Below are 26,193 nucleotides of genomic sequence, written 5' to 3'. Positions count from 1 at the left end.
AGAATATGTCAGGGATCAACACATTGAGTATAGAATATGGCAGGGATAAACACATTGAGTATAGAATATGTAAAGGATCAACACATTGAGCATAAAATGTGTAAGGAATCAAAACCTAGGAGCTATGAGTTCTCTGAGCATCATGGTGCTTCTTCAGCACAAGCTGCATTTTTATCAGAGCACTGATAGACCCTAAATGTTTATCCTGCTTATACCCACGTTCATCACGTCAGCAAACATAACATTAATAACTACAGCAAAACTTCTGATACGAACAACTACTGATAAATAAGCTACTGAAAATGTGATACATTTTATAGCCAAGGGTTTTGAATGGTTTACCATCATGTCACTACTTCTGCTTTATGACTCTTCTCAACAGTCAGATTTGGCTTGTGCGCTCTCTTAGAGCCAACATCTTGTAGGTCTCCATGTTTTCCAACTGCTCACTGACATCTGAAGTAAATCACAAGCATAACCTTCAGTCAGAAGTCAGGTAGGGGATATAGAACACAACAGGGCTAACATAAGAATAGAGCAATCTGTCATTTACCTGGGAGAGATAAACTGTTAGGTGTCTTCAGGGACCGCTTCAATGACTCCAGTAGTTCGGTTCTCAGCGTCTGCTCAATGTATTCCTATAACACATCAAATGTAGTCTGATCACTATTTCATGTCTTTTTGCTATTGATTTATACTAGTTTATTTATAATTTTAATGGTGCAATAAAAGCAACTAACCCTCAGGTTCTCAAAACCTTCCAACATCTTTTCTGAGCATTGTCAAACATGGGGTTTTTCGATGAGTCGATGTGCTTGACCAGGAGTTCCTGAGTCTTCTTCAAGGTTCCCTTTCCAGATATCTTTGAAGCCTCTTAAAACACACAATAATTGTTGTTTGTGAACATGAGATAATCTATTATACATGGTACATACACTGAGTGTACAAAACATTAGGAACAAGAGCCTCAATTAATCAGGACATGGACTCTACAAGGTGTTGAAAAAGTTCCACAGGGATTCTGGACAAAGGTTGACTCCAATGTTTCCTACAGTTGTGTCAAGTTGGCTGGATGTCCTTTGAGTGGTGGACCATTCTTAATACACACTCAAACCGGTGTGCCTTGCACCTACTACCATACCCTGTTCAAAGGCACTTAAATATTTTGTCTTGCCCATTCACCCTGAATGGAACAGTCATGACTCAATTTTCTCAAGGCTTAAAAATCCTTCTTTAACCTGTCTCCTCCCCTTCATCTACACTGATTGAAGTGGATTTAACAAGTGACACCAATAAAGGATCATAGCATTCACCTCGTCATTCTATGTCATGAAAAGAGCATGGAACTGTCTTCTACACTCAGTGCATGTATTATCCTCTTCATACAATAGTCATAATGACATCTAAAATAAAAAACATAGATTGAAATTAGGTAATCACAGCTAGGTTTAAATAATCAAATACGTAATTAGAAGGTTCGTTATTACCTTTATTAAAATCTTGCTGTCTAAAGATTCTTCGTTCATTATAATCAAACTGGTGACTCACCCTCATAACATGGGCACATTATGATCTGGACTTCGTCAGTCAGAGATTCATAAATCACTTTCTTCCTCAGGAGGACATCTCGTTTTAGTTTATCCTTCAAAAAATTTTCCTTTGGGATGGAGAAGATATTTTATTCAGGCACATTTCTCTCTTATAATTTATGTGCCTTGCTTTAGCAAGACCACTCTAGAAGTTTCCATATTTCTGACTTTGGCCCACTACTGCTCAACTGTTTAAAGTAAGCTTGGCAAAACCCCACCTCAAATTTAAATCTATAGCATTCTCACTTAACATTAAACTATTATTGTTCCTGTGTAATAAAACAAATTACTTTTGGACAAACATTTATTAGCATGCTGTTACATAGTACTGTGGTAATTTCATTTTAATTGCATAGTAATGAGCTGAATGTTTTTGTTACTACTGTACACACACAAGTCACAAGTCCTATGTAACAACAATGTCGCTATACTTATAATCACAAAAATATGACATGTTTAAGAACTTGATGTAAAATGTTACTTATTACTGTCACGCCTTGGTCTTAGTGTTTTGTGTTTTCGTTATATATTTTGGTCAGGCCAGGGTGTGACAGGGGTTTATGTTATTGTATTTTCGTATTGGGGTTTGTAGTATTTGGGATCGCGGCTGATTAGGGGTGTTGTATAGGCTTGGCTGCCTGAGGCGGTTCTCAATCAGCTGTCAGGTGATTCTCGTTGCCTCTGATTGGGAACCGTATTTAGGTAGCTTGAGCTTCGCTTTGTCTTTCGTGGGTGATTGTTCCTGTCTCTGTGTAGTGTTCACCAGATAGGCTGTAATAAGTTTCACGTTCCGTTTGTTGTTTTTTGGTATTTATTTAGTTATTTCATGTATCGCCGTTTTCTTATTAAAGACATGAGTAACCACCACGCTGCATTTCGGTTCCGACTATCTCTCAACAAACGAAGAACGCCGTTACAATGTACCTTATGTCTCACTCATTGTGAAAATATATTTGTAGTAATTTTGACTTTTAATTGAAATTCTATCAACTATACTGAATGAAACAAACCCAACATGCAACAATTTCAGAGATTTTACTGAGTTACAGTTCATATAATGGAAATGTTGTCAATTGAAATCCTAATCTATAGATTTCACACATGACAGGGAATACAGATATGTATCGGTTGGTCCACAGTATTTGGTGGCTGTGATGTCCATTTGCGTCATGCAACGCGACACATCTCCTTCGCATTGTGTTGATCAGGCTGTTGATTGTGACCTGTGGAATGATGTCGTCCCACTCCTCTTCAATGGCTGTGCGAAGTTGCTGGATATTGGCAGGAACTGGAACATGCTGTTTGTACACTTTGATTCAGCTCATCCCAGACATGCTCATGGGTGACATGTCTGGTGAAGAAATAGGACATTTTCAGCTTCCAGGAATTGTGTAGAGATCCTTGCGACATGGGGCCGTGCATCATCATGCTGAAACATGAGGTGATGGTAGCGTGATGGTAGTCAGAATCTCGTCACGGTATCTCGGCGCATTCAAATTGCAATTGATAAAATGCAATTGTATTGTTGTCCGTAGCTTATATCTGCCCATACCATAACCCCACCGCCACCATGGGCACTCTGTTCACAACGTTGACATCAGGAAATTGCTCTGAAATTACAACGCCATACATGTGGTCTGCAGTTGTGAGAATGGTTGGACGTACTGCCAAATTCTCAAAAACGACGTTGGCTTAAGGTAGAGAAATTAACATCAAATTCTCTGGCGACAGCTGTGGTGGACATTCCTGCAGTCAGCATGCCAATTCTACGCTCCCTCAAAACTGACATATCTGTGGCATTGTGTTATGTGACAAAACTGCACATTTTAATGTGGCCTTTTATTGTCCCCAGCAAAAAGCACACCTGTGTAAGTATCATGCTGTTTAATCAGCTTCTTGATATTCCACACCTGTCAAGTGGATGGATTATCTTGGCCAAAGGAGAAAATGCTCATTAAACAAATGTATGCACAACATTTTGGGCAAAGTAAGCATTTTGGCATATGGAACATTTCTGTTATCTTTTATTTCAGCTCATGAAACATGGGACCAACACTCCAGATTTGCATTCAAAATTTGTTCAGTGTTTTTGATGTGGCTCTGCCGTCGTTGCAAATAAGAATTTCTTCTCAACTAACTTGTCTAGTTAAAGAAAGGTAATGTCATGAATCCCCAGTACTGCTGCTCATTCTGTCCACCAGTTCCGGAGGTCGATGTCACCGGCCTTCCTAGGCTGCACTGAACTGTGTCATATGCACATCTGGTTACAATTCCTCACTGATTGTATTTGTATTAATGTGCCCTTGTTTCCCCATTGGGCTGTCGATTATTGTTCCCATGTCCGTTGGTCGTGTGAGTACCTATGCGTTGTCTTGGCTTCTGTGCTGCGTGTTTTGTGCAGTGTGTATTACGGGTCTCGTCCCGTGTCGTTCTAAGAGGTTTACCCTTGCTCTTTTGTTTGGGTACATCCCAGTGTTTCTACACGTGTTTGTTTTGGGTGTATTAAAAACTCAGATTATGTATTCCTGCGCCTGTCTCCAAATCCTTTATACCAGCATGACAGTTAAATAAATTAAATAAGTACTACTCCTACTTCTACTACTGCTACTACTACTACTACTACTACGCTACAATCACTAGGCTATTTCAACTACCACTGAATTTACTAAAGTGAGTTTGCTAGCGGGCAGCTGGGCCATGGCATATTCCCCAAAATTCCCTGCACACTGGATAGGGTAATCAATTAACTAGGTGCAGCTAATTTCTCTTACTCGCTGTAGCATCTTGGTGAAAAGTCACACCCACAACACATGCTGATTCAATGGACTGGATAATGCCTGACATTATGATAGTAGCTAAACTTTTCACTGTGAGAGCACCATTGTCAGGACTTCCGCCGAAGTCAGTCCCTCTCCTTGTTTGGGCGGCGTTCAGCGGTCGACATCACCGGCCTTCTAGCCACCGCCGATCCACTTTACATTTTCCATTTGTTTTGTCTTTGTTTTACACACCTGATTTCAATCCCACAATTACTGGTTCATTATTTAACCCTCTGTTCCCCCATGTTTTTTGTGAGTGATTGTTTGTTGTATTTTCAGTCTGTCATGGTGTGCATGTATTTGTTACTTTGTATATTTGACAGTTTGAGTAAAAGTACGTTGATTACTCATATCTGCAGTCCTGCGCCTGACTCTCTACACCAGCTACACCTAGGACCCATTACAACCATTGTAGTTACAGTAAGAAGCTTACAAAGCCATAAACACGCTCCAAGCAACAAAGGTTGGCAACCTCTGTTGCATTCCACTAAAAGCTACCCGACTACTACAAATACAGTCACTACTTCTACTAAAACACATTGGCTTTTCTACTACCATAAAAATACTTTTGGAAAGCTAAAGCAAGCACAACATTTCCTTCAGGAAAATTACACAATCTAGTCAAATATATCATGCTTGCAGAGTGCCAATGACAAATCATACCACTATACCTCGGTGGTGAGAAACATCAGATACAGAGACATGGGGGTGTTCTCCCACTCCTTGGCCATGTTGTCTGAGATGATGCTGAAGTTGCAGATCTTCTTATAGATTGATTCTCCTGTTGTTCCAGCATTTCTTTGAAACAATAAATTATAACCACACCATTAGTTGTCCTTTATTCAAATAGGGATAATGAATTGACTAATGTGAAAGAATAATTGGCTCTGTGAGAATAGTACTTACGGGAAAATTACAGCAAATTTCTCATTTATGGCAGCGTACATAGATTCAGCCAACGTTTTGTTGAGGTCTGTGATGTCTCCATTTGTTGACCTACAGAACCCCTTATTCCTGCATAAAGATGACAATGTACGATGGTATCCTCTGCCATCCTTTCTCTAAAAAGAATTTGACAATGGAAAAATATTAGCATATTCTATCAAAAACAAGAAGGACGAATGCACTCTTCTTGCAATTAAAATATGAATTATTGAATTGTTCAATGGAACAACATGCATAAAACTCTGATGCTTTCAGCATGTCTAGCCTTCTGCCGGGACTCTCTGACAAAGTGTAGACATGCCGAATTGCTTTGATAGGTATCACAAGAGATAAGATAACTAGCTACTGTACATAGAGTATATAAACATGATTTTCAGTTAGCTTAAACTCACTGCCTCTGGTGTGATTACTTTCTCCTTGGCAATCTGCAAGCATGATTTTTTTGAATTGGCAACTCCCTCTGACAGGAGTTTTTAAGGTCGTTGTAATGTTTTGTCATGAGGGATGTGATGGTAGAAAGCTGCTCCTCCAGTGAATCCTTTAGCAGTTGGTACATGTTTGATTTCATCTCAACCTAAGACACAAAATCAAAGAAGGACAATTCATTCTTGACTTACTTTCACTAGATAGATTTTTGCATGTCATACCATCGTCGAGTCGTTGGAGTTGGCCGCTTTGATCAAAGAGAGGATCCCATAGACTCCAGATATATAGTCTTTAACTGCAGTCTTTGAGTGTCTCTCATTCATATCCTCCAGAACTTGTTTGAGTTGTGGTATCTCTGCAACATTAGTGAAAAAAGTTGTTATACAATAAGATATTCAAGATCTGTTTGTCCGTCTCTGAAACCCTAGCCTCAGGTAACAAAGTTGTAGGTAGAGTACATACTGTTACTTTCTGGGGACATCCTACAGGCTCATTTTTATTTGCAGAGCATCATGTGAAATTTTGAATCAACATGTGAAAGTTTATGTGATCACGTGAAAATCCCCATATCCACATGTGAAAGATTGTCACAGATCCCTCCGGAACTGTGTCATTACACACACCTGGTCCCCATTCCCACTGATGGTATTTGTATAAATGTGCCCTTTGTTTCACCATTGGGATGTCGATTATTGTTCCAATGTCCGTTGGTGCGTGTGAGTACCTGTGCTGTGTTATGGCTTTCGTGCCACGTGTATTGCTCAGATGATTATGGATCTCATCCCGTGTGGTATCATTGTGCGCTTGTGTATATATTCAAGGTACTGCTCGCTCTTTTGTTGGGTTTCAAACCCTGTATTTTCTACACGTGTTTGTTTGGTCTTCGTCCCCGTGCCTTTACATGGCACGCTGTAATTTGATGGTTTCATATAATTTCACATGTGAAATAACATTTTCATGGGATTTTCCACATGTGAAATCATGTGTTTTTTTCTGTAAGAGTATACTATGAAGACTAGTGATGTGTCAACCCCCCTAAATGGAAACTATCCACCATTTCCAGGCAAGTTTCAAATTCAGAAGATGAGAGCTCCTGTGAAATTGTGATTTGTACATATGATCAGTGATGAAAAATCTGCATACTGGAACAAAGTTCCTTGTTATTCATCACATCCCACAGTCGGTCAACAAGTGCTAGTACTATTTATGTTACTTGTCCAAGAGAGATTAATCACAGCTCAAACAGTATTGTTGTCAATTTGTAAAGGCTCAATAGCATAGGTGAGTTCAACAATTTCAGTTGAATGGGTTGAATGAACATGCAAAAATATTACGGTGAAGTCGCAAATAGCTCATTTTTGTAGGGGTTACTGTGGAATTTTAGCGACAATGTTCAACTTGAAAATGATTTTGCTGTTCTTACTACATGTAATAAAAGATTCAATCATCACATTATTATTTGTAGTGGCAGTTTAGACCCAAAACAGTTACGTTCGTTGTTACTCACATCCTTCTCAGACTGTTAGCTACTGTTAGCCAATGTTCATGGTTACAGAAAATAAATTGAATTTCTTAGCTTTTTTTTTGATAACAATGGTGTTTGTCTTGCTGAACGCCTTTCATGTCAACACTTATCTTACCTGTCTGTTCTTGTTCCAGAATGGGATTCTCATCATTCTGAAATTCCTCAGCACTCACTGTAAACACTTGGAAGATCTTTTCCATTTGAATGAAAGGTTTCTGGAAGAGTTGTATGAGAAAAATAAATAAATTATAAATTATATTTTCCATATTAGGCTTTGAAATACAGTAGCTCGGATTCGCCTCGTACCCATGTCTACAGCACAGCCTCGCTTATACACAAAACACAAGGCATTTGATAGAATGGAGTAGATGTTCTTATTTAAAACATTAGAAAGATCTGACTGAGGTTTATTTAATAGATGGGTAAGAACAATTTACACATTACACTAATGCAGTAAGAGATGGGCTGTATTTCTGTTACATGCCGTTGAAAAACAGTTTTTCAATTACTTTTGAGTATTTTGTCATTTCTATTTGAAAGGCCTTTAAAACTCAATAATTATCTTAAACATTTTTTTTATAGTGGTTCACAAATCCTATCACACCAAATGTGCTGTATGAGTATCAGAAGTTTGATGATCCTGAGGCCTTGAGGTGTTGGTGAATGAGTGGAAGAGCAAGGATCGGTGTTCCGTCAACAGAACAGTTGTAATTCATGCAGCGCGTTATGTCAAGATCGCAGATTTTAGAGAAACAACAAATATCTGCTGAAAACATAAATTATTGTTAATATAACTGCACTGTCCAATTTACAGTAGCTATTACTGCGAAAAAAATGCCATGCTATTGTTTGAGGAGAGCTCCTAACAACAAAACACTTTTTCACCATGATAGGTTCGATAAATTCACCTCTGAAGGTGAAATGTGTACTTACATGCTGAAATCTTGCTCTGATTTATCATCCAAAGGGTCCCAGAGATAACATGAAGTGTTGTTTTGTTAGATAAAATATTTTTTCATATCCTTAGCCTTTTGTGACTAGGGGGCAGTATTTTCATTTTTGGAAAAATAACGTTCCCGTAGTAAACGGGATATTTTGTCAGGACAAGATGCTAGAATATGCATATAATTGACAGCATAGGATAGAAAACACTCTAAAGTTTCCAAAACTGTAAAAATATTGTCTGTGAGTATAACAGAACTGATATTGCAGGCGAAAGCCTGAGAAAAATCCAATCCGGAAGTGACTCATCTTTTGAAAGCTCTGCGTTCCAATGCGTCCCTATTGAGCAAATGAATGGGCTATCAACCAGATTACTTTTTCTCCGTATTCTCCGTACAGCATTGTGACGTAGTTTTACGCATTTATGTTGAAGAATAACCGTAAGCGGCTACATTGCGCAAGTGGTCACCTGATGGCTCTCAGAGTGATTCTAGCGTAAAATACAGAGGTAGCCATTATTCCAATCGGTCCTACTGAAAACCAATTGTCCCGGTGGATATATTATCGAATAGATATTTGAAAAACACCTTGAGGATTGATAATAAACAACGTTTGCCATGTTTCTGTCGATATTATGGAGCTAATTTTGAATATTTTTTGGCGTTTTCGTGACTGCAATTTCCAGGCGATTTCTTAGCCAAACGTGAAGAACAAACGGAGCTATTTCGCCTACAAAAATAATATTTTTGGAAAAAAGGAACATTGGCTATCTAACTGGGAGTCTCGTGAGTGAAAACATCCAAAGCTCATCAAAGGTAAACTATTTAATTTGATTGCTTTTCTGATTTCTGTGACCAAGTTACCTGCTGCTAGCTGGACAAAATGCTATGCTAGGCTATCGATAAACTTACACAAATGCTTGTCTAGCTTTGGCTGTAAAGCATATTTTGAAATTCTGAGATGACAGGGTGATTAACAAAAGGCTAAGCTGTGTCTCAATATATTTCACTTGTGATTTTCATGAATAGGAATATTTTCTAGGAATATTTATGTCCGTTGCGTTATGCTAATTAGTGTCAGTCGATGATTACGCTCCCGGACCCGGGATAGGGAGTTACTAGAGGTTAAAAGGTCTGTATAACATGCACAATCAATTTTGTATTTCCACTCGTTCAATTTGCAAAGAAAGGAACCTGTGAAAATCTCACCCTAACGTTGTTTCAACAGGTCAAATCACGTTTGTATCTATTACTCAGAGAATCCTAGAAGGTAACAAGACTTCCCTATTTCATTAGGGGTGTAGTATATCCTATAGGACACCATATTTGGTCAGAGAGCGACGCCTTCATGGCATGCCGATGAAGCAGGCAGCCATCACTTGAACAACTGTATCTTTGTCATATTAGCACCAATCGGGGTCAAACAAAGCTAGCTAGATAGTCCCGTAAAGCCCAGCTATTTGACTATCTGGAAACCATGTATATGTTGTAAAATGTAGCTGCTAGCCTTTTCCTTTTGGACAAAAATGATAAGGATATCCACTCCCAATAAAGGAGTGGTTCTGGTAGCATGAGACGGAGTCTACAACCCACACAAGTGGCTCAGGTAGTGCAGCTCATCCAGGATGGCACATCAATGCGAGCTGTGGTAAGAAGGTTTGCTGTGTCTGTCAGCGTAGTGTCCAGAGTATGGAGGCACTACCAGGAGACAGGCCAGTACATCAGGAGACATGGAGGAGGCCGTAGGAGGGCAACAACCCAGCAGCAGGACCGCTACCTCCACCTTTGTGCAAGGAGGAGCAGGAGGAGCACTGCCAGAGCCCTGCAAAATGACCTCCAGCAGGCCACAAATGTGCATGTGTCTGCTCAAACGGTCAGAAACAGATTCCATGAGGGTGGTATGAGGGCCCGACGTCCACAGGTGGGGGTTGTGCTTACAGCCCAACACCGTGCAGGACGTTTGGCATTTGCCAGAGAACACCAAGATTGGCAAATTCGCCACTGGCACCCTGTGCTCTTCACAGATGAAAGCAGGTTCACACTGAGCACATGTGACAGACGTGACAGTGTCTGGAGACACCGTGGAGAACGTTCTGCTGCCTGCAACATCCTCCAGCATGACCGGTTTGGCGGTGGGTCAGTCATGGTGTGGGGTGGCATTTCTTTGGGGGGCCGCACAGCCCTCCATGTGCTCGCCAGAGGTAGCCTGACTGCCATTAGGTACCGAGATGAGATCCTCAGACCAGATCCTCAGATCCCCTTGTGAGACCATATGCTGGTGCGGTTGGCCCTGGGTTCCTCCTAATGCAAGACAATGCTAGACCTCATGTGGCTGGAGTGTGTCAGCAGTTCCTGCAAGAGGAAGGCATTGATGCTATGGACTGGCCCGCCCGTTCCCCAGTCCTGAATCCAATTGAGCACATCTGGGACATCATGTCTCGCTTTAGTCCAGGTCTGGGAGTAGATCCCTCATGAGACCATCCGCCACCTCATCAGGAGCATGCCCCGGCGTTGTAGGGAGGTCATACAGGCACGTGGAGGCCACACACACTACTGAACCTCATTTTGACTTGTTTTAAGGACATTACATCAAAGTTGGATCAGCCTGTAGTGTGGTTTTCCACTTTAATTTTGAGTGTGACTCCAAATCCAGACCTCCATGGGTTGATACATTTGATTTCCATTGATCATTTTTGTGTGATTTTGTTGTCAGCACATTCAACTATGTAAAGAAAAAGGTATTTAATAAGAATATTTCATTCATTCAGATCTAGGATGTGTTATTTTAGTGTTCCCTTTATTTTTTTGAGCAGTGTATTATCCTACATTCAATTCCCATTTCCAAACCTCAAAGTGTTTCCTTTCAAATGGTACCAAGAATATGCATATCCTTGCTTCAGGGCCTGAGCTACAGGCAGTTAGATTTGGGTATGTAATTTAGGTGAAAATTCAAAAAAGGGGGCTGTCCCTAAGAAGTTGAAGAAGGTTGAACTGCAGGGTGACTTACAAAGTCAGGATAATGCAGTAAAAAAACATTTAAAGTAAGCTTGACTTTGAATCATATATACAGATCTGCTATGTTAATTTGACCAGTTTCTCTCAAATGGCAACAAAATCATACAGCAACAGTAAATGTGAACTATAATGTGGATTATAATTCATATACATTTTTTATAGTGTTTGATAGATGTTTTGTTTGGGAAAATCTTGTCTCATATTTTAAAGTGGAAATTACAACTTTGGAAGCCTTTTTAAACCTTAAATACACAAGGAAATCGACATTTCCAGGATAATTCTCTCACAACAGTGATCAAATTAAGATAGCAGATCTGTACACAATGTTGTTAATGCCACACTATCACTACAGTCTTTCAACCCCCTTAGCGCCTCCATCTGCACTTTTGATTACACCACAATCATGGTAAGGCACAGTATCTTATTTCTGACACTAATGCAGCGAGTAATAAGGGACCACAAAGCTTCAAGATACAAGAAACTGGATTTCTGAATTACTTACAATTTGAAATGCCATTCCATAAAGTTGTATTTTATTGCACAATGATAGCAATACTACAATAGGATGTGGCACCAACAATTCATTAGATATTGTGCAAACAGGAAATAGTTGTAGGACAATCTATTGATAATAAAATATATATATATATAATTTATGCAGAATAACTGGAAGAGGGTGTTATCTGATCAAACAAATATCAACTTCGGTAGAGTGTGGCGACAACAAACATTGAAACTCTCTTCAGAAAGAAAAGGGTCATAATTACCTACCGAATATGTCAACGGTTTATAAATGGAGTCTTGCACCGGTTTTTGTTTATTATCAGAAGATACAGAGCATATGTTTATTTAATGTAAAAGCTTGGGAAACTTTTGGGATCAAGTAGCCCAGCTTATGTCTTACTTGAATGTCAATTTTACAAACTGCATTTTAATCGATAGTGTTAATTATTAACAACAGCAAGTAAAAAGTTTAAGACTTGGTGTAAATTTAAAAAGATGAGTGCCAAAAGTTTTTGCAAAGTGGATAGAATGACTATTTTCCTATCGGATCTAAAGTTTATAATTGAAATGTATCTTTTGTATAATGAGTCCAAGGGCAGACAAATCATGGACAAATAACATGATTATAGCTTAATACAGATTCCTTCTCAAATATTTAAGGCAACTGAAGAGGAGTGAAGAATGTGACAAACTGTATAAGTATTGTAATGTATTTTATATATATATATAACATTGTATGTAATTAGTATTACGAATCTGTGTTGGTTTGTGTATAATCATATCAGATTTGGATGTATCTCCTTATGGGTGATGTTTTTAGTGTTATTTTAAATGTAACATGACGTTTTTTCGTGAAGAGAAATTGGTCCGCTTCATAAAGCACTATGTAGATTCTACACATCATCTACAACCGTATATCACGCTCTATAAAGATTCATAATGTGGCGTAACTGTGTGACCAATTTATATGTTCACAATTATTCATTTTTTATAGAGCATAAAATACATTATAGATTATTTGTGACCCATTTATGCAGTGATTATGAAGCCTATATGAATTCTTTATGAAGACTTATGAAGAAATAAATAATAACACAAGCCAGATGGTATTAATGCTTTAGTGCAGCACAATTTACCAAGTAATATTATTGGGAGCAGCTGTAAACAACACCATGAGGTAGTTTGGTGTCTAGTCAATACGAATGTACTCAAATGTTTCTCTTAGAGTTTACACAGTTGAGGGTGTTTTGGTGAGCATGAGTCCAAGTCACAGTTATTCAAGTCACAAGCAAGTCTCAAGTCACCAGGTCTGAGTCTCAAGTCGAGTCCCAAGTAGAACGGGTCAAGATTTTGGTCAAGTCCAAGTCGGACATTCTATGAGTAAGTCAAGTCAAACGTAGCCAAGTCTCGAGTAAAGTAAAAAATGATTGTTCAACTACAAATCTGTGTCTATTTACTGACACTGCCAGACAACCCTTTTCATTATTTTGTCCACAACACATTTTTATTAGCAGTCTTAAAGGGCATGAAATCAGCAGAAGGCAAGGCAGGTTGACGTGCTCAGAGTGTAGATTTATTTACAGGTCTTGGTGATCCAATGGTGAAAGAGCAATATCATACAAAATATACAAGTAGATTTACCAAATGTCCATGGGTAATAGCCCAAAATAAATAGCCTCTGCATCAGGCTTAACCTGTCCTATCTGAACAGACACAGGTAGAGGCCACAACTGTACAGCCTCCCCTTGAGAAACCAAATGCATGTGTCTAACAGGAGCTCAAACAGGTAGGCCTACAAAATATAAGCACTTGGCCCCCAAGACCATACAATTACCCAATTGGCAATTACAACTGATAAACTGGATCTACAATGTAAAAGGCCATTTCCACATCCATTGTTACAATGGTATATAAATCTTAATCAGACAATGATTATTCTTGATATTTCAACACCATGCATACGTGGAACAATAATTTTCTCTTATTCAATGTTCTGGCTCAAACGCGTGGAGCACAGGTCACGTAGTATATTTCTATGGGCATTGAGGCACGCACTCCTATTACTCACAACAAAAATGACAGACATATGACACAGACACACAGAACTCTGACATAAACCGGGAAATAGGAACAAAGAAAACCATGCACCTGATCCTATAGCTGTACAGAAAATCAGCAATCTGTTTGCTAGCTCACCCGACCTGTGTTGATTGACAGTTTTCTAGTCCAATCAGAGTACAGAGTGTGCGTTTCACTAGCCAATCTGTTACAGTTATTTTTGCAAGGATGACGCCTACTGTCTCTGGATGCATGGAGAGTAATCCACATAGACTCTGTGCCACAAAATGAGTGACAAAACGTTACAAAACCTGGCCAGATAATGTCAAGTCATCAGTCTCAAGTCAAAGTCGAGTCCTGAGTCGTGAGGCTCCTGTAATCAGACAATGATTATTCTTGATTATTCCAAGTCAAGTCTCAAGTTAATGTTTCAGACTCGAGTCCAAGTCATGTGACTCTAGCTTTGTGATGTGTACATAAAAACGAACCTTTTTCACAACTTCGTCGTTGAACCTCTCTCCCAACATTATCTTAGCTTGTTCATTTCTGTGCTGGATGCAGCCTCGTTTCCGCTCAGCTGCTCCTTTCTGATTGAAAAGCAAAATATAGAACATTATCATTTAGACAGTTTTGAAGGATCTTAACATCAGTTTTAGCTGGTGTAGGTGTTGATTACCTTTTCCAGGTCGAGGTGCAGTTCAGTGTTCTTTAAAACTGGTGATCTATAATTGTAATACTTATGTTAGAAATGTAAATTTCTCTATGGGCACATACATTATAGCTGTGTTGCTCGATTGTTCCACTATACATTGTGTACATTGCAGACCTGCTTGTGGCATGCACAATTTTAAGTATTTGCAAATAATAAATTAAGATAGCTGCGTAATCTAAATGAATTCTGAGGTGAGGGAAAGTTCAGCCACTAATAATTTCAGTTTGTGCACAAATGTAATGCAAACAAAACGTTTAATAGTATTTTATTAGGATCCCCAATTAGTTGCGGCTAATCTTCCTGGAGTCCAAACAGGGAACAACCAAACAGATTAAATACATAAATATACATATCACTACATTTACATTATAATTTTGTCATTCAGCTGACACTCCCATCCAGAGCAACCCACAGCTAGTGCATTCATCTTAAAAGTTGAGCTGACAGCCGGTTTGCACTGATTCGCTATGGCTTTAGTCATCTATCTAACAAGAAGGAAAGATTTTATTAATGTAATAGAAAGCTATGAACTTTTACTTTCACCTGGAACTATTATTTATGTCTGAGAATAAAACACTTTTCAACCTATATGATCTAGTAAACAGTACAATTATAATAAAACATACAAATATGATGATATGCAGAAATAAGCATGTTTATGAATAAGCCTTTTCATACTTTATAATATGTCCATATATTGGTATAATCTGTTATAATCTCCCCCAAAATATTTAACTTTCTTTATTACTTTACCAAATATATCATAACATTTGTGATAGTCAAAATCTGTGAAATTTGTGAACATCTAAATCAACAATTGGGCCTTTTAAAATAGCTTGCGTCCCTCCTATAGACAAGGGGAGAAGGGCTATGTAAAGGGCTACATTCTTTTGTCATTCTGAGCATATGCAATGGATCTGCCTCCAAAGTAAAACAAATGTTTGACTTCCACACAAATGTACTTCTTTACTTATGTTAGGTTTAAGGAGGTGCGTAGGTTACATTCTTTATCATACAGCTATCAAAGTTATGCATTTAGATCAGCCAGCTTGAGTCAAATTCAGCGATTGCTTTGCCATGTCTGTGCATACAAATACGATTTGAAAAAATATGGCCCTTTATAATGTCCACGGGATGCTGTATATAGCATTTTAATGAAAGAGATGGAGACACGCACACAGTCGAAAAAGAGTAATACATCTATATAGCATTCTAACATATTAAAACAAAATAAGAAGCACTCAAAATGTATTGTAGATGAGTAGCCAGACTACTGCTTAAATGTTGCTGTAATAGGCTTACATGTTTCTCATTTGCATGGTGTTTTGGTGCAAGTTTTGTTTTCTGGTAATTCATTCTGAAGAGTTAATAACCAAAACCTGCAATATTTAATAGCCTACAGTAGCTAGGACTGTGGCTCGTGTCTGTACACTTTCCCTCCGCTGTGCGCTGTAAACGGGACACAGGAAAGCAGCACAATTCACTTTGAATTCACCGATCTGAGTGCAGACTGCAATTTCACAAAGTAGAGGATTCAAATGTTGACTCATTTGTACTCGCTTGTCCTATTGTCCTTTAGTAGTAACCGTCATGTGAATCGTTTATCTTATAACCTTTTGACAACCTTGATGGCATTTTCTGTAGATTACAGCAATGAACCGTTCGAACCAAAACTTGGATATTTAGCCTACGACATGGACATTTAGTCTAGACCATGTTTAAACTTTCGGTTCATTAGAAGATTCAGTTTGTGTCAATAGTGATGATATGACAAAGTGCATTGGCTGGTGTGTGTGTGTGTGTGTGTGTGTGTGTGTGTGTGTGTGTGTGTGTGTGTGTGTGTGTGTGTGTGTGTGTGTGTGTGTGTGTGTGTGTGTGTGTGTGTGTGTGTGTGTGTGTGTCTGGCAGGAGGGGTGTGTCTGAAGCAATGCACTGCCATTTAGCATGCAGCACTTTGGCAGTGTTTGCTGTGACTTGTAGTGCAGCATCATCATCATTGAGCAATTGAATATGACAACTTTCAGGATGAATTAAACCACTGTATTTATTTATCAATATATTTATTGCGTAATGTGTCTTCAAACTGATTTCTATATATACTTTCCTAACCCTAAAATGTGTTTAAGTAATCTACAAGATCAGAGTATGTTTAACTCTACCTGTTGATGCTGAAAATGAAACGAATATGCATAAAGGGTGTTCTTTCATTGATCCCTATATTCTGAACCTGTTCTCTCGATGTATTTGACTGAGTCTGTCAACAAAACTCCAATTAAAGGTAGAGTACACTGTATTTAAAGGAATTTTTAATTAAGATAAACATACTGAAAGCCATATTGAATAAAAACTCAACGATAAAATCGCTTGGCAAGTGGGAGGATTTTCAGAGGTGGAATTAAATGTATTCAGTGAGGTCAAGGGAACCACGCCTGCAAAGCCCGCTACACACCTGCATAAGGTAAGTCTGAATTCCAACTAATGAGAAGTGAGTAGGAAAGGTGTACAATTCCTAAGTCAGAATCAGCCCCTATAGATTTCAGGATACAAAGGATCACTGGTTTAAAAATCAGGCAGGAAAATATACAAGCCCCAGCTCACCCCAGGTAGTTCTTAGGGTTGATGTCATCTGTCTTGGTGCAGATGAAGGTGATATTCTCACATTCTCCGCCTTGTATCAGATAACTGAAGCTGCTTTCCAAAATCATCCATGGCTCTCTTTCAGAGGCGGCCCGTTGGATGTCATTCACGATCCACACAGACGAGCACTGACTTAAATGCTTTAAAAATAGAGTGTTAATACAAAAGTGCATGTTGATGTACTTTTCCGACACCTCAAAAGAAAATGAAAGGTCTTATTATATCAAAGTGGACAATCTGTCCTACAGTTGCCCATAACCTTGGCTTGACATTACTTGAGAAAGTCATGCGCCATTGTTATTGTTTTTGTTTTGTTGATGAAGCGGAGGTGAGCAGCGTCGTCCAACGAAGTAAAACATTGTTGCAGTACATATTCTGCTGTTCCATCTTGCGTGAAATTATGTCTGAGGGAAAAAATGTCGTTTGTTTTTTGCAGCATATTCTTTGCTGTTTTAATATCGCACACAGAAGTGGCAGTTATACCATTAAAGCTGGAATCCTTAATGGGGAAACTGCCATGTCAATTTGGGATATTACAACCACAAATAAGTTAATGCAAACAACAAACTGTTTTTTTTCTGAGAGATCGCTCCAGATTCAAAGTGAAATTTGATGGTTTAGTAGATCCCCAGGATGTCGGGGGACTCCGTCAAAACCGTCCACCAGGGGCACAAAAGAGAAAAAGAAGTTCCTCACCTCCATTTAGTCAACTAAACAAAAACAACCAGTGGGCGACCAGTAGTGCTGTTTCACCTTTCAAAGATCTCAGTTTTAAGGATTAAGCTGTAGATCTCTTGGCCGAAAAATTGGCAGGTCCTGGTAAAATTTTACCAATCACATTGCTCAGGGAGATAAAAAGAAGTGCGAGTCATTATAAATGGCAGATTGAGACCATAAGAGGAAAATAAATTAATACCGATTTCCACATATTATCTCTGGTCTTGTTGCAGTCCCCAGTTCCAGGAAGATCCAACAGCACAATGTGTTCCAGAAGCTCTTTGGTGTTGGGCACCTTAATTGTCACACACTTCACAAGTGGCCAGTAGTGTTTTACTTCCATCTTATTATCACTCCTTGTGTAACAGGCAATCTTTCCAGAAAGCTCTGATGCCTGTCAGTGTCAAAAGCATAGCTCTCTCAAAATATACTTATACATTATTTATTTTGTTGATCGACCCAGACATGTTTAAAGGTAGACTCAGCAAAATGACGTTTTAATGAGCAGCACCGCTGATATTGAAACAAGATGCAAGATTTCGTTCTCACAGTCACACACAGTATCTGCACATGTGCAAGAGTTCGCTTCACCCTGTTCACAGGATGTTAGCCAGTGCACCTAAACAGCAGAGAAGTTGAGCCTCACGTTTCAACGCTTTCAGTTGTTGCGGAAATTGACCCACTATGCTTTTTATTTTCTGCATCTACGTCGCTGAGTTTACCTTTAAGTCTATATTCAGCTATTGCCTGTGTCACTAAAAACATTCTCAATGTGTGGGGAAAAAACATCAGCCAGGATTTTAGTTTATGTACAAACTAATCAATTAATTTGGGGGGAAATTATATACTTGGAATGTAGTTTTGTTCACAGATTTTTCAAGAGTCACATTCTATGAATAATATTTATACTTCCCCATATATTTGTTAAATGTAAATAATGTTTTGCATTTTTTATTGAAAGTAAACTAACAAGCTTTTCATTATTGACAAAATTAAAGACAACATGTGACTCTGATTGAATTAATTAATTTAAAAGTTGTTGATTAACCAATTAATCTGCACAAATTTCCTAATTATATGTTAAAAAAAAAGAAGATTTTTACCGTGCCACATGAAATCATCTTAACAGTGTTTGTTGGTGATAGAAATTCTGGAATTTCTCGGAAATGCTCCCCTTTCATCAGGTCTTTTAAACTTTTCCCAACTCCATATTTTCCGTAAAAGGCCTGAATTTTTGCAGTTGCCACCCTGACTAATTCTTCATTTTTGTTGTCATTTTCATCAGACATGACATCCTGATGAGATTTTATATCATCTTCCCATTCCTAAAACAAAAATTATCATGTGTGAATTGCATTTAGAATATTAAATTTTTACTAACCATTGATTAGTAATTTATGTATTACTCTTTCACACAGCAATTCGGTAAGAATGACCTGTTAGCCTACTAATGGAAAACGTAGCACCCCCCCATAGATAGTACTCGTTTGTGCTCTTAGGGCCACTGACATCACATAAAACAGCTTAAACTTCCCTATTTCAATTGATATTTCGCTAAGCTCCTCTCCAAATTGTTAAGCAACCAATTGGAGCGCTCCAGTGGATAGCAACTGTTCCTAACTAAGCTTGAATCTGACCAGCCTCCAGCAAGCTCTTAAACGCATAGCCAATTATTGTAATGGCAAAAAACTGAGCATTTTCATTAAAAAAGTAATAGTTTAAATAATTGAACAATGCACAAGGGGGGGGGGGTCAATTGAAGGGTCAATTGAAAGTAAAGGTTTTGGAATCAATTAAGAATAACATCAATGGTCATAGTTTTAGAGACATTGATTACATTACAATAGATAAAGCTACCTTTTTTGAAATGAATTCAATTTCTGCCTCGTAGCTGTAGTTAGTCATGTTGGCCTCCACCTGAATCATGACTGAGGTACACGCGCTGATGTTTGCACCATTGGGCAGACAATTCGGCTCACCCAAGATGGCATTTATCAAAGAGCTCTTACCAGCTCCTGTCTTCCCAAATACTCCAACTAAGACTTTGTTTTTAACACCTGTCCTTAGCTTTGTCATTTTACCCCTGTAAAAAAGTACAAAGCATAATCAAATGTAATTTTTTCAAGAAATTGTACATACAATGTGAAACACTTTGAGTTTAGTTTTTTAGTTGCAAATAGTGACCTGGCTGTGATTGTGCCAGAGGTTAGCTGTATGATTTTTTTAATTTTATGGTTCATATTTAAGTAATGCAATGTCCACATTAAGTTAGTAAATCAGACAACTTGTGCTTTCAAGAGTCAGTCGGTAAACATTATTTTATATGGGATGGAGGCGGTTATCATGACGTGAGGGCAGCGTTTTCATTTATTCAATTATTCAAATTACACATATTTTACATTTTTATTTTACATTTTTGTGAGTGCTTACTTGAGGTAGTCAATGAATTCCTTCTTGGGAAGAGTTTTTAGTTTCTCAAGGACTTGTGTCACACACGTCTCTGCTGCCTTCATGGCTTGTCTCTCTGTGTTATTACATACAATGAACATGAATTAGTATGAATGTCTAGATATTTTGGGCGATTAACTATAGCAAAACAATCTATCCGGTTTTGTAATAAAAGAGTAACTTTAGAAGTACTTACCGAATTTAGAGGTTGGTTGTGTAGGTTTGGAGAAACACGGTTGCTTTGGTGGTGTACTGGTTGAAGGGAAGGTAGGAGGATTTTTTCTTTTGCCTGAGAAAAAACATAAATCGTTACTGTAATATTTATTTTTATACAATTAAGCTCCAAAACCTTGTTTATTCTTTAAGAATGGTGCTGGCATAAATGATTAAATGAGCAGGGTACATAATGCCTTTTTTATATACAAAACAAAATAATCTGTACCTTGTGGACTAATGCTGGGAGCTGCCGCCTTACACAATGGAACGTTGCAAGATAAAGGAAAGTAAATACATGTTGTTTTAAATAAACCATCATATAGCATCATCCTTCATTTACACTAAGACTACATACATGTTGTTTTAAATAAACCCATCATATAGCATCATCCTTCATTTACACTAAGACTACATACATGTTGTTTTAAATAAACCCATCATATAGCATCATCCTTCATTTACACTAAGACTACATACATGTTGTTTTAAATAACCCATCATATAGCATCATCCTTCATTTACACTAAGACTACATACATGTTGTTTTAAATAAACCCATCATATAGCATCATCCTTCATTTACACTAAGAGTACATACATGTTGTTTTAAATAAACCCATCATATAGCATCATCCTTCATTTACACTAAGACTACATACATGTTGTTTTAAATAAACCCATCATATAGCATCATCCTTCATTTACACTAAGACTACATACATGTTGTTTTAAATAAACCCATCATATAGCATCATCCTTCATTTACACTAAGACTACATACATGTTGTTTTAAATAAACCCATCATATAGCATCATCCTTCATTTACACTAAGACTACATACATGTTGTTTTAAATAAACCCATCATATAGCATCATCCTTCATTTACACTAAGACTACATACATGTTGTTTTAAAATAAAACCATCATATAGCATCATCCTTCATTTACACTAAGGCTACATACATGTTGTTTAAATAAAACCATCATATAGCATCATCCTTCATTTACACTAAGACTACATACATGTTGTTTTAAATAAACCCATCATATAGCATCATCCTTCATTTACACTAAGACTACATACATGTTGTTTTAAATAAACCCATCATATAGCATCATCCTTCATTACACTAAGACTACATACATGTTGTTTTAAATAACCCATCATATAGCATCATCCTTCATTTACACTAAGATACATACATGTTGTTTTAAATAAACCCATCATATAGCATCATCCTTCATTACACTAAGACTACATACATGTTGTTTTAAATAAACCCATCAAATAGCATCATCCTTCATTTACACTAAGACTACATACATGTGTTTTAAAAACCCATCATATAGCATCGTCCTTCATTTACACTAAGGACTACATACATGTTGTTTTAATAAAACCATCATATAGCATCATCTTCATTTACACTAAGGACTACATACATGTTGTTTTAAATAAACCCATCATGTATAGCATCACCCTTTCATTTACACTAAGACGTACATACAGGGTTTTTTAATAAAACCCATCATATAGCATCATCCTTCATTGACCAATAGATAATACATGATTGTTTAAATAAAACATCATATAGCATTATACTTCAATTTACACTAAGAGTACATACATGTTGTTTTAAATAAACACATCATTATATAAGCATTCATTCCGTCATTTACACTAAGAGTACATACATGGTGTTTTAAATAAACCCATCATATAGCATCATCCTTCATTTACACTAAGAGTACATACATGTTGTTTTAAATAAACCCATCATATAGCATCATCCTTCATTTACACTAAGATACATACATGTTGTTTAAATAAACCCATCATATAGCATCATCCTTCATTTACACTAAGACTACATACATGTTGTTTTAAATAAACCCATCATATAGCATCATCCTTCATTTACACTAAGACTACATACATGTTGTTTTAAATAAACCCATCATATAGCATCATCCTTCATTTACACTAAGACTACATACATGTTGTTTTAAATAAACCCATCATATAGCATCATCCTTCATTTACACTAAGACTACATACATGTTGTTTTAAATAAACCCATCATATAGCATCATCCTTCATTTACACTAAGACTACATACATGTTGTTTTAAATAAACCCATCATATAGCATCATCCTTCATTTACACTAAGACTACATACATGTTGTTTTAAATAAAACCATCATATAGCATCATCCTTCATTTACACTAAGACTACATACATGTTGTTTTAAATAAACCATCATATAGCATCATCCTTCATTTACACTAAGACTACATACATGTTGTTTTAAATAAACCCATCATATAGCATCATCCTTCATTTACACTAAGACTACATACATGTTGTTTTAAATAAACCCATCATATAGCATCATCCTTCATTTACACTAAGACTACATACATGTTGTTTTAAATAAACCCATCATATAGCATCATCCTTCATTTACACTAAGACTACATACATGTTGTTTTAAATAAACCCATCATATAGCATCATCCTTCATTTACACTAAGACTACATACATGTTGTTTTAAATAAACCCATCATATAGCATCATCCTTCATTTACACTAAGACTACATACATGTTGTTTTAAATAAACCCATCATATAGCATCATCCTTCATTTACACTAAGACTACATACATGTTGTTTTAAATAAACCCATCATATAGCATCATCCTTCATTTACACTAAGACTACATACATGTTGTTTAAATAAACCCATCATATAGCATCATCCTTCATTTACACTAAGACTACATACATGTTGTTTTAAATAAAACCATCATATAGCATCATCCTTCATTTACACTAAGACTACATACATGTTGTTTTAAATAAAACCATCATATAGCATCATCCTTCATTTACACTAAGACTACATACATGTTGTGTTTAAAATAAAACCATCATATAGCATCATCCTTCATTTACACTAAGACTACATACATGTTGTTTTAAATAAACCCATCATATAGCATCATCCTTCATTTACACTAAGACTACATACATGTTGTTTTAAATAAAACCATCATATAGCATCATCCTTCATTTACACTAAGACTACATACATGTTGTTTTAAATAAACCCATCATATAGCATCATCCTTCATTTACACTAAGACTACATACATGTTGTTTTAAATGAACCCATCATATAGCATCATCCTTCATTTACACTAAGACTACATACATGTTGTTTTAAATAAACCCATCATATAGCATCATCCTTCATTTACACTAAGACTACATACATGTTGTTTAAATAAACCCATCATATAGCATCATCCTTCATTTACACTAAGACTACATACATGTTTTTTGAAATAAAACCATCATATAGCATCATCCTTCATTTACACTAAGACTACATAAATGTTGTTTTAAATAAAACCATCATATAGCATCATCCTTCATTTACACTAAGACTACATACATGTTGTTTTAAATAAACCCATCATATAGCATCATCCTTCATTTACACTAAGACTACATACATGTTGTTTTAAATAAACCATCATATAGCATCATCCTTCATTTACACTAAGACTACATACATGTGTGTTTTAAATAAACCAATCATATAGCATCGTCCTTCATTTACACTAAGACTACATACATGTTGTTTTAAATAAACCCATCATATAGCATCATCCTTCATTTACACTAAGAGTAAATACATGTTGTTTTAAATAAAACCATCATATAGCATCATCCTTCATTTACACTAAGAGTACATACATGTTGCTTTAAATAAACCCATCAATAGCATAATCCTTCATTTACACTAAGAGTACATACATGTTGTTTTAAATAAAAACATCATATAGCATCATCCTTCATTTACACTAAGACTACATACATGTTGTTTTAAATAAACCCATCATATAGCATCATCCTTCATTTACACTAAGAGTACATACATGTTGTTTTAAATAAGCCCATCATATTGCATCATCCTTCATTTACACTAAGACTACATACATGTTGTTTTAAACAAACCCATCATATAGCATCATCCTTCATTTACACTAAGACTACATACATGTTGTTTTAAATAAAACCATCATATAGCATCATCCTTCATTTACACTAAGACTACATACATGTTGTTTTAAATAAAACCATCATATAGCATCATCCTTCATTTACACTAAGACTACATACATGTTGTTTTAAATAAAACCATCATATAGCATCATCCTTCATTTACACTAAGACTACATACATGTTGTTTTAAATAAACCATCATATAGCATCATCCTTCATTTACACTAAGACTACATACATGTTGTTTTAAATAAAACCATCATATAGCATCATCCTTCATTTACACTAAGACTACATACATGTTGTTTTAAATAAACCCATCATATAGCATCATCCTTCATTTACACTAAGACTACATACATGTTGTTTTAAATGAAACCCATCATATAGCATCATCCTTCATTTACACTAAGACTACATACATGTTGTTTTAAATAAACCCATCATATAGCATCATCCTTCATTTACACTAGACTACATACATGTTGTTTTAAATAAAACCATCATATAGCATCATCCTTCATTTACACTAACTACACATACATGTTGTTTAAATAAACCCTCATATAGCATCATCCTTCATTTACACTAAGACTACATACATGTTGTTTTAAATAAAACCATCATATAGCATCTCCTTCATTTACACTAAGACTACATACATGTTGTTTTAAAAATAAACCCATCATATAGCATCATCATTCATTTACACTAAGACTACATACATGTTGTTTTAAATAAACCCATCATATAGCATCATCCTTCATTTACACTAAGACTACATACATGTTGTTTTTAAATAAACCCATCATATAGCATCATCCTTCATTTACACTAAGACTACATACATGTTGTTTTAAATAAACCCATCATATAGCATCATCCTTCATTTACACTAAGACTACATACATGTTGTTTTAAATAAACCCATCATATAGCATCATCCTTCATTTACACTAAGACTACATACATGTTGTTTTAAATAAACCATCATATAGCATCATCCTTCATTTACACTAAGACTACATACATGTTGTTTTAAATAAAACCATCATATAGCATCATCCTTCATTTACACTAAGACTACATACATGTTGTTTTAAATAAAACCATCATATAGCATCATCCTTCATTTACACTAAGACTACATACATGTTGTTTTTAAATAAACCCATCATATAGCATCATCCTTCATTTACACTAAGACTACATACATGTTGTTTTAAATAAACCCATCATATAGCATCATCCTTCATTTACACTAAGAGCTTACATACATGTTGTTTTAAATAAACCCATCATATAGCATCATCCTTCATTTACACTAACTACATACATGTTGTTTTAAATAAACCCATCATATAGCATCATCCTTCATTTACACTAAGACTACATACATGTTGTTTTAAATAAACCCATCATATAGCATCATCCTTCATTTACACTAAGACTACATACATGTTGTTTTAAATAAAACCATCATATAGCATCATCCTTCATTTACACTAAGACTACATACATGTTTTTTAAATAAACCCATCATATAGCATCATCCTCATTTACA

At 36.5% G+C, this 26,193-nt stretch overlaps 1 protein-coding gene across 4 annotated transcripts; it reads right to left on the bottom strand.

Annotated features, from left to right (window-relative positions):
* Positions 1–294: 294 nt before the first annotated feature.
* Positions 295–20,913, bottom strand: LOC116368153 (nuclear GTPase SLIP-GC-like). Of its 4 annotated transcripts, XM_031819116.1 has the most exons (18): positions 20,779–20,913; positions 20,533–20,625; positions 20,319–20,412; positions 19,746–19,971; positions 18,992–19,213; positions 18,088–18,282; positions 17,133–17,311; positions 14,499–14,544; positions 14,311–14,409; positions 7,420–7,519; positions 6,001–6,134; positions 5,746–5,927; positions 5,315–5,469; positions 5,080–5,206; positions 1,549–1,657; positions 741–873; positions 554–638; positions 295–456 (listed from the first exon to the last, which is right to left on the bottom strand). In XM_031819116.1, the coding sequence occupies exons 1-12, from the start codon at positions 20,879–20,881 to the stop codon at positions 5,760–5,762; spliced, it is 1,659 nt and encodes a 552-aa protein (XP_031674976.1). In that variant the 5' UTR covers positions 20,882–20,913; the 3' UTR covers positions 295–456; positions 554–638; positions 741–873; positions 1,549–1,657; positions 5,080–5,206; positions 5,315–5,469; positions 5,746–5,759. The 4 variants fall into 4 exon arrangements, with proteins under 4 accessions (XP_031674976.1, XP_031674977.1, XP_031674978.1 ...); XM_031819117.1 differs by lacking the exon at positions 5,746–5,927 and having other exon boundaries at positions 5,971–6,134; XM_031819118.1 differs by lacking the exon at positions 18,088–18,282.
* Between the last annotated feature and the right edge of the window lie 5,280 nt (positions 20,914–26,193).

Source organism: Oncorhynchus kisutch, unplaced genomic scaffold (genome assembly GCF_002021735.2).
Source record: "Oncorhynchus kisutch isolate 150728-3 unplaced genomic scaffold, Okis_V2 scaffold1860, whole genome shotgun sequence".
NCBI classification, from domain to species: domain Eukaryota; kingdom Metazoa; phylum Chordata; class Actinopteri; order Salmoniformes; family Salmonidae; genus Oncorhynchus; species Oncorhynchus kisutch.
The sequence above is the reverse complement of the archived record's forward strand: the minus strand, read 5'-3'. Positions and strand labels throughout refer to the sequence as shown.

What these genes read in the sequence shown, in the direction of transcription:
- LOC116368153 (XM_031819116.1), bottom strand. Translation starts at nt 20,881, where the DNA reads ATGATGCTATATGATGGTTTATTTAAAACAACATGTATTTACTTTCCT. An exon ending in TGCACCTCGACCTGGAAAAG is followed by an intron (nt 14,410 to 14,498) that starts GTAATCAACACC and finishes CTTTTCAATCAG; the next exon opens with AAAGGAGCAGCTGAGCGGAA. An exon ending in ACTCCAACGACTCGACGATG is followed by an intron (nt 5,928 to 6,000) that starts GTATGACATGCA and finishes TTTGTGTCTTAG; the next exon opens with GTTGAGATGAAATCAAACAT.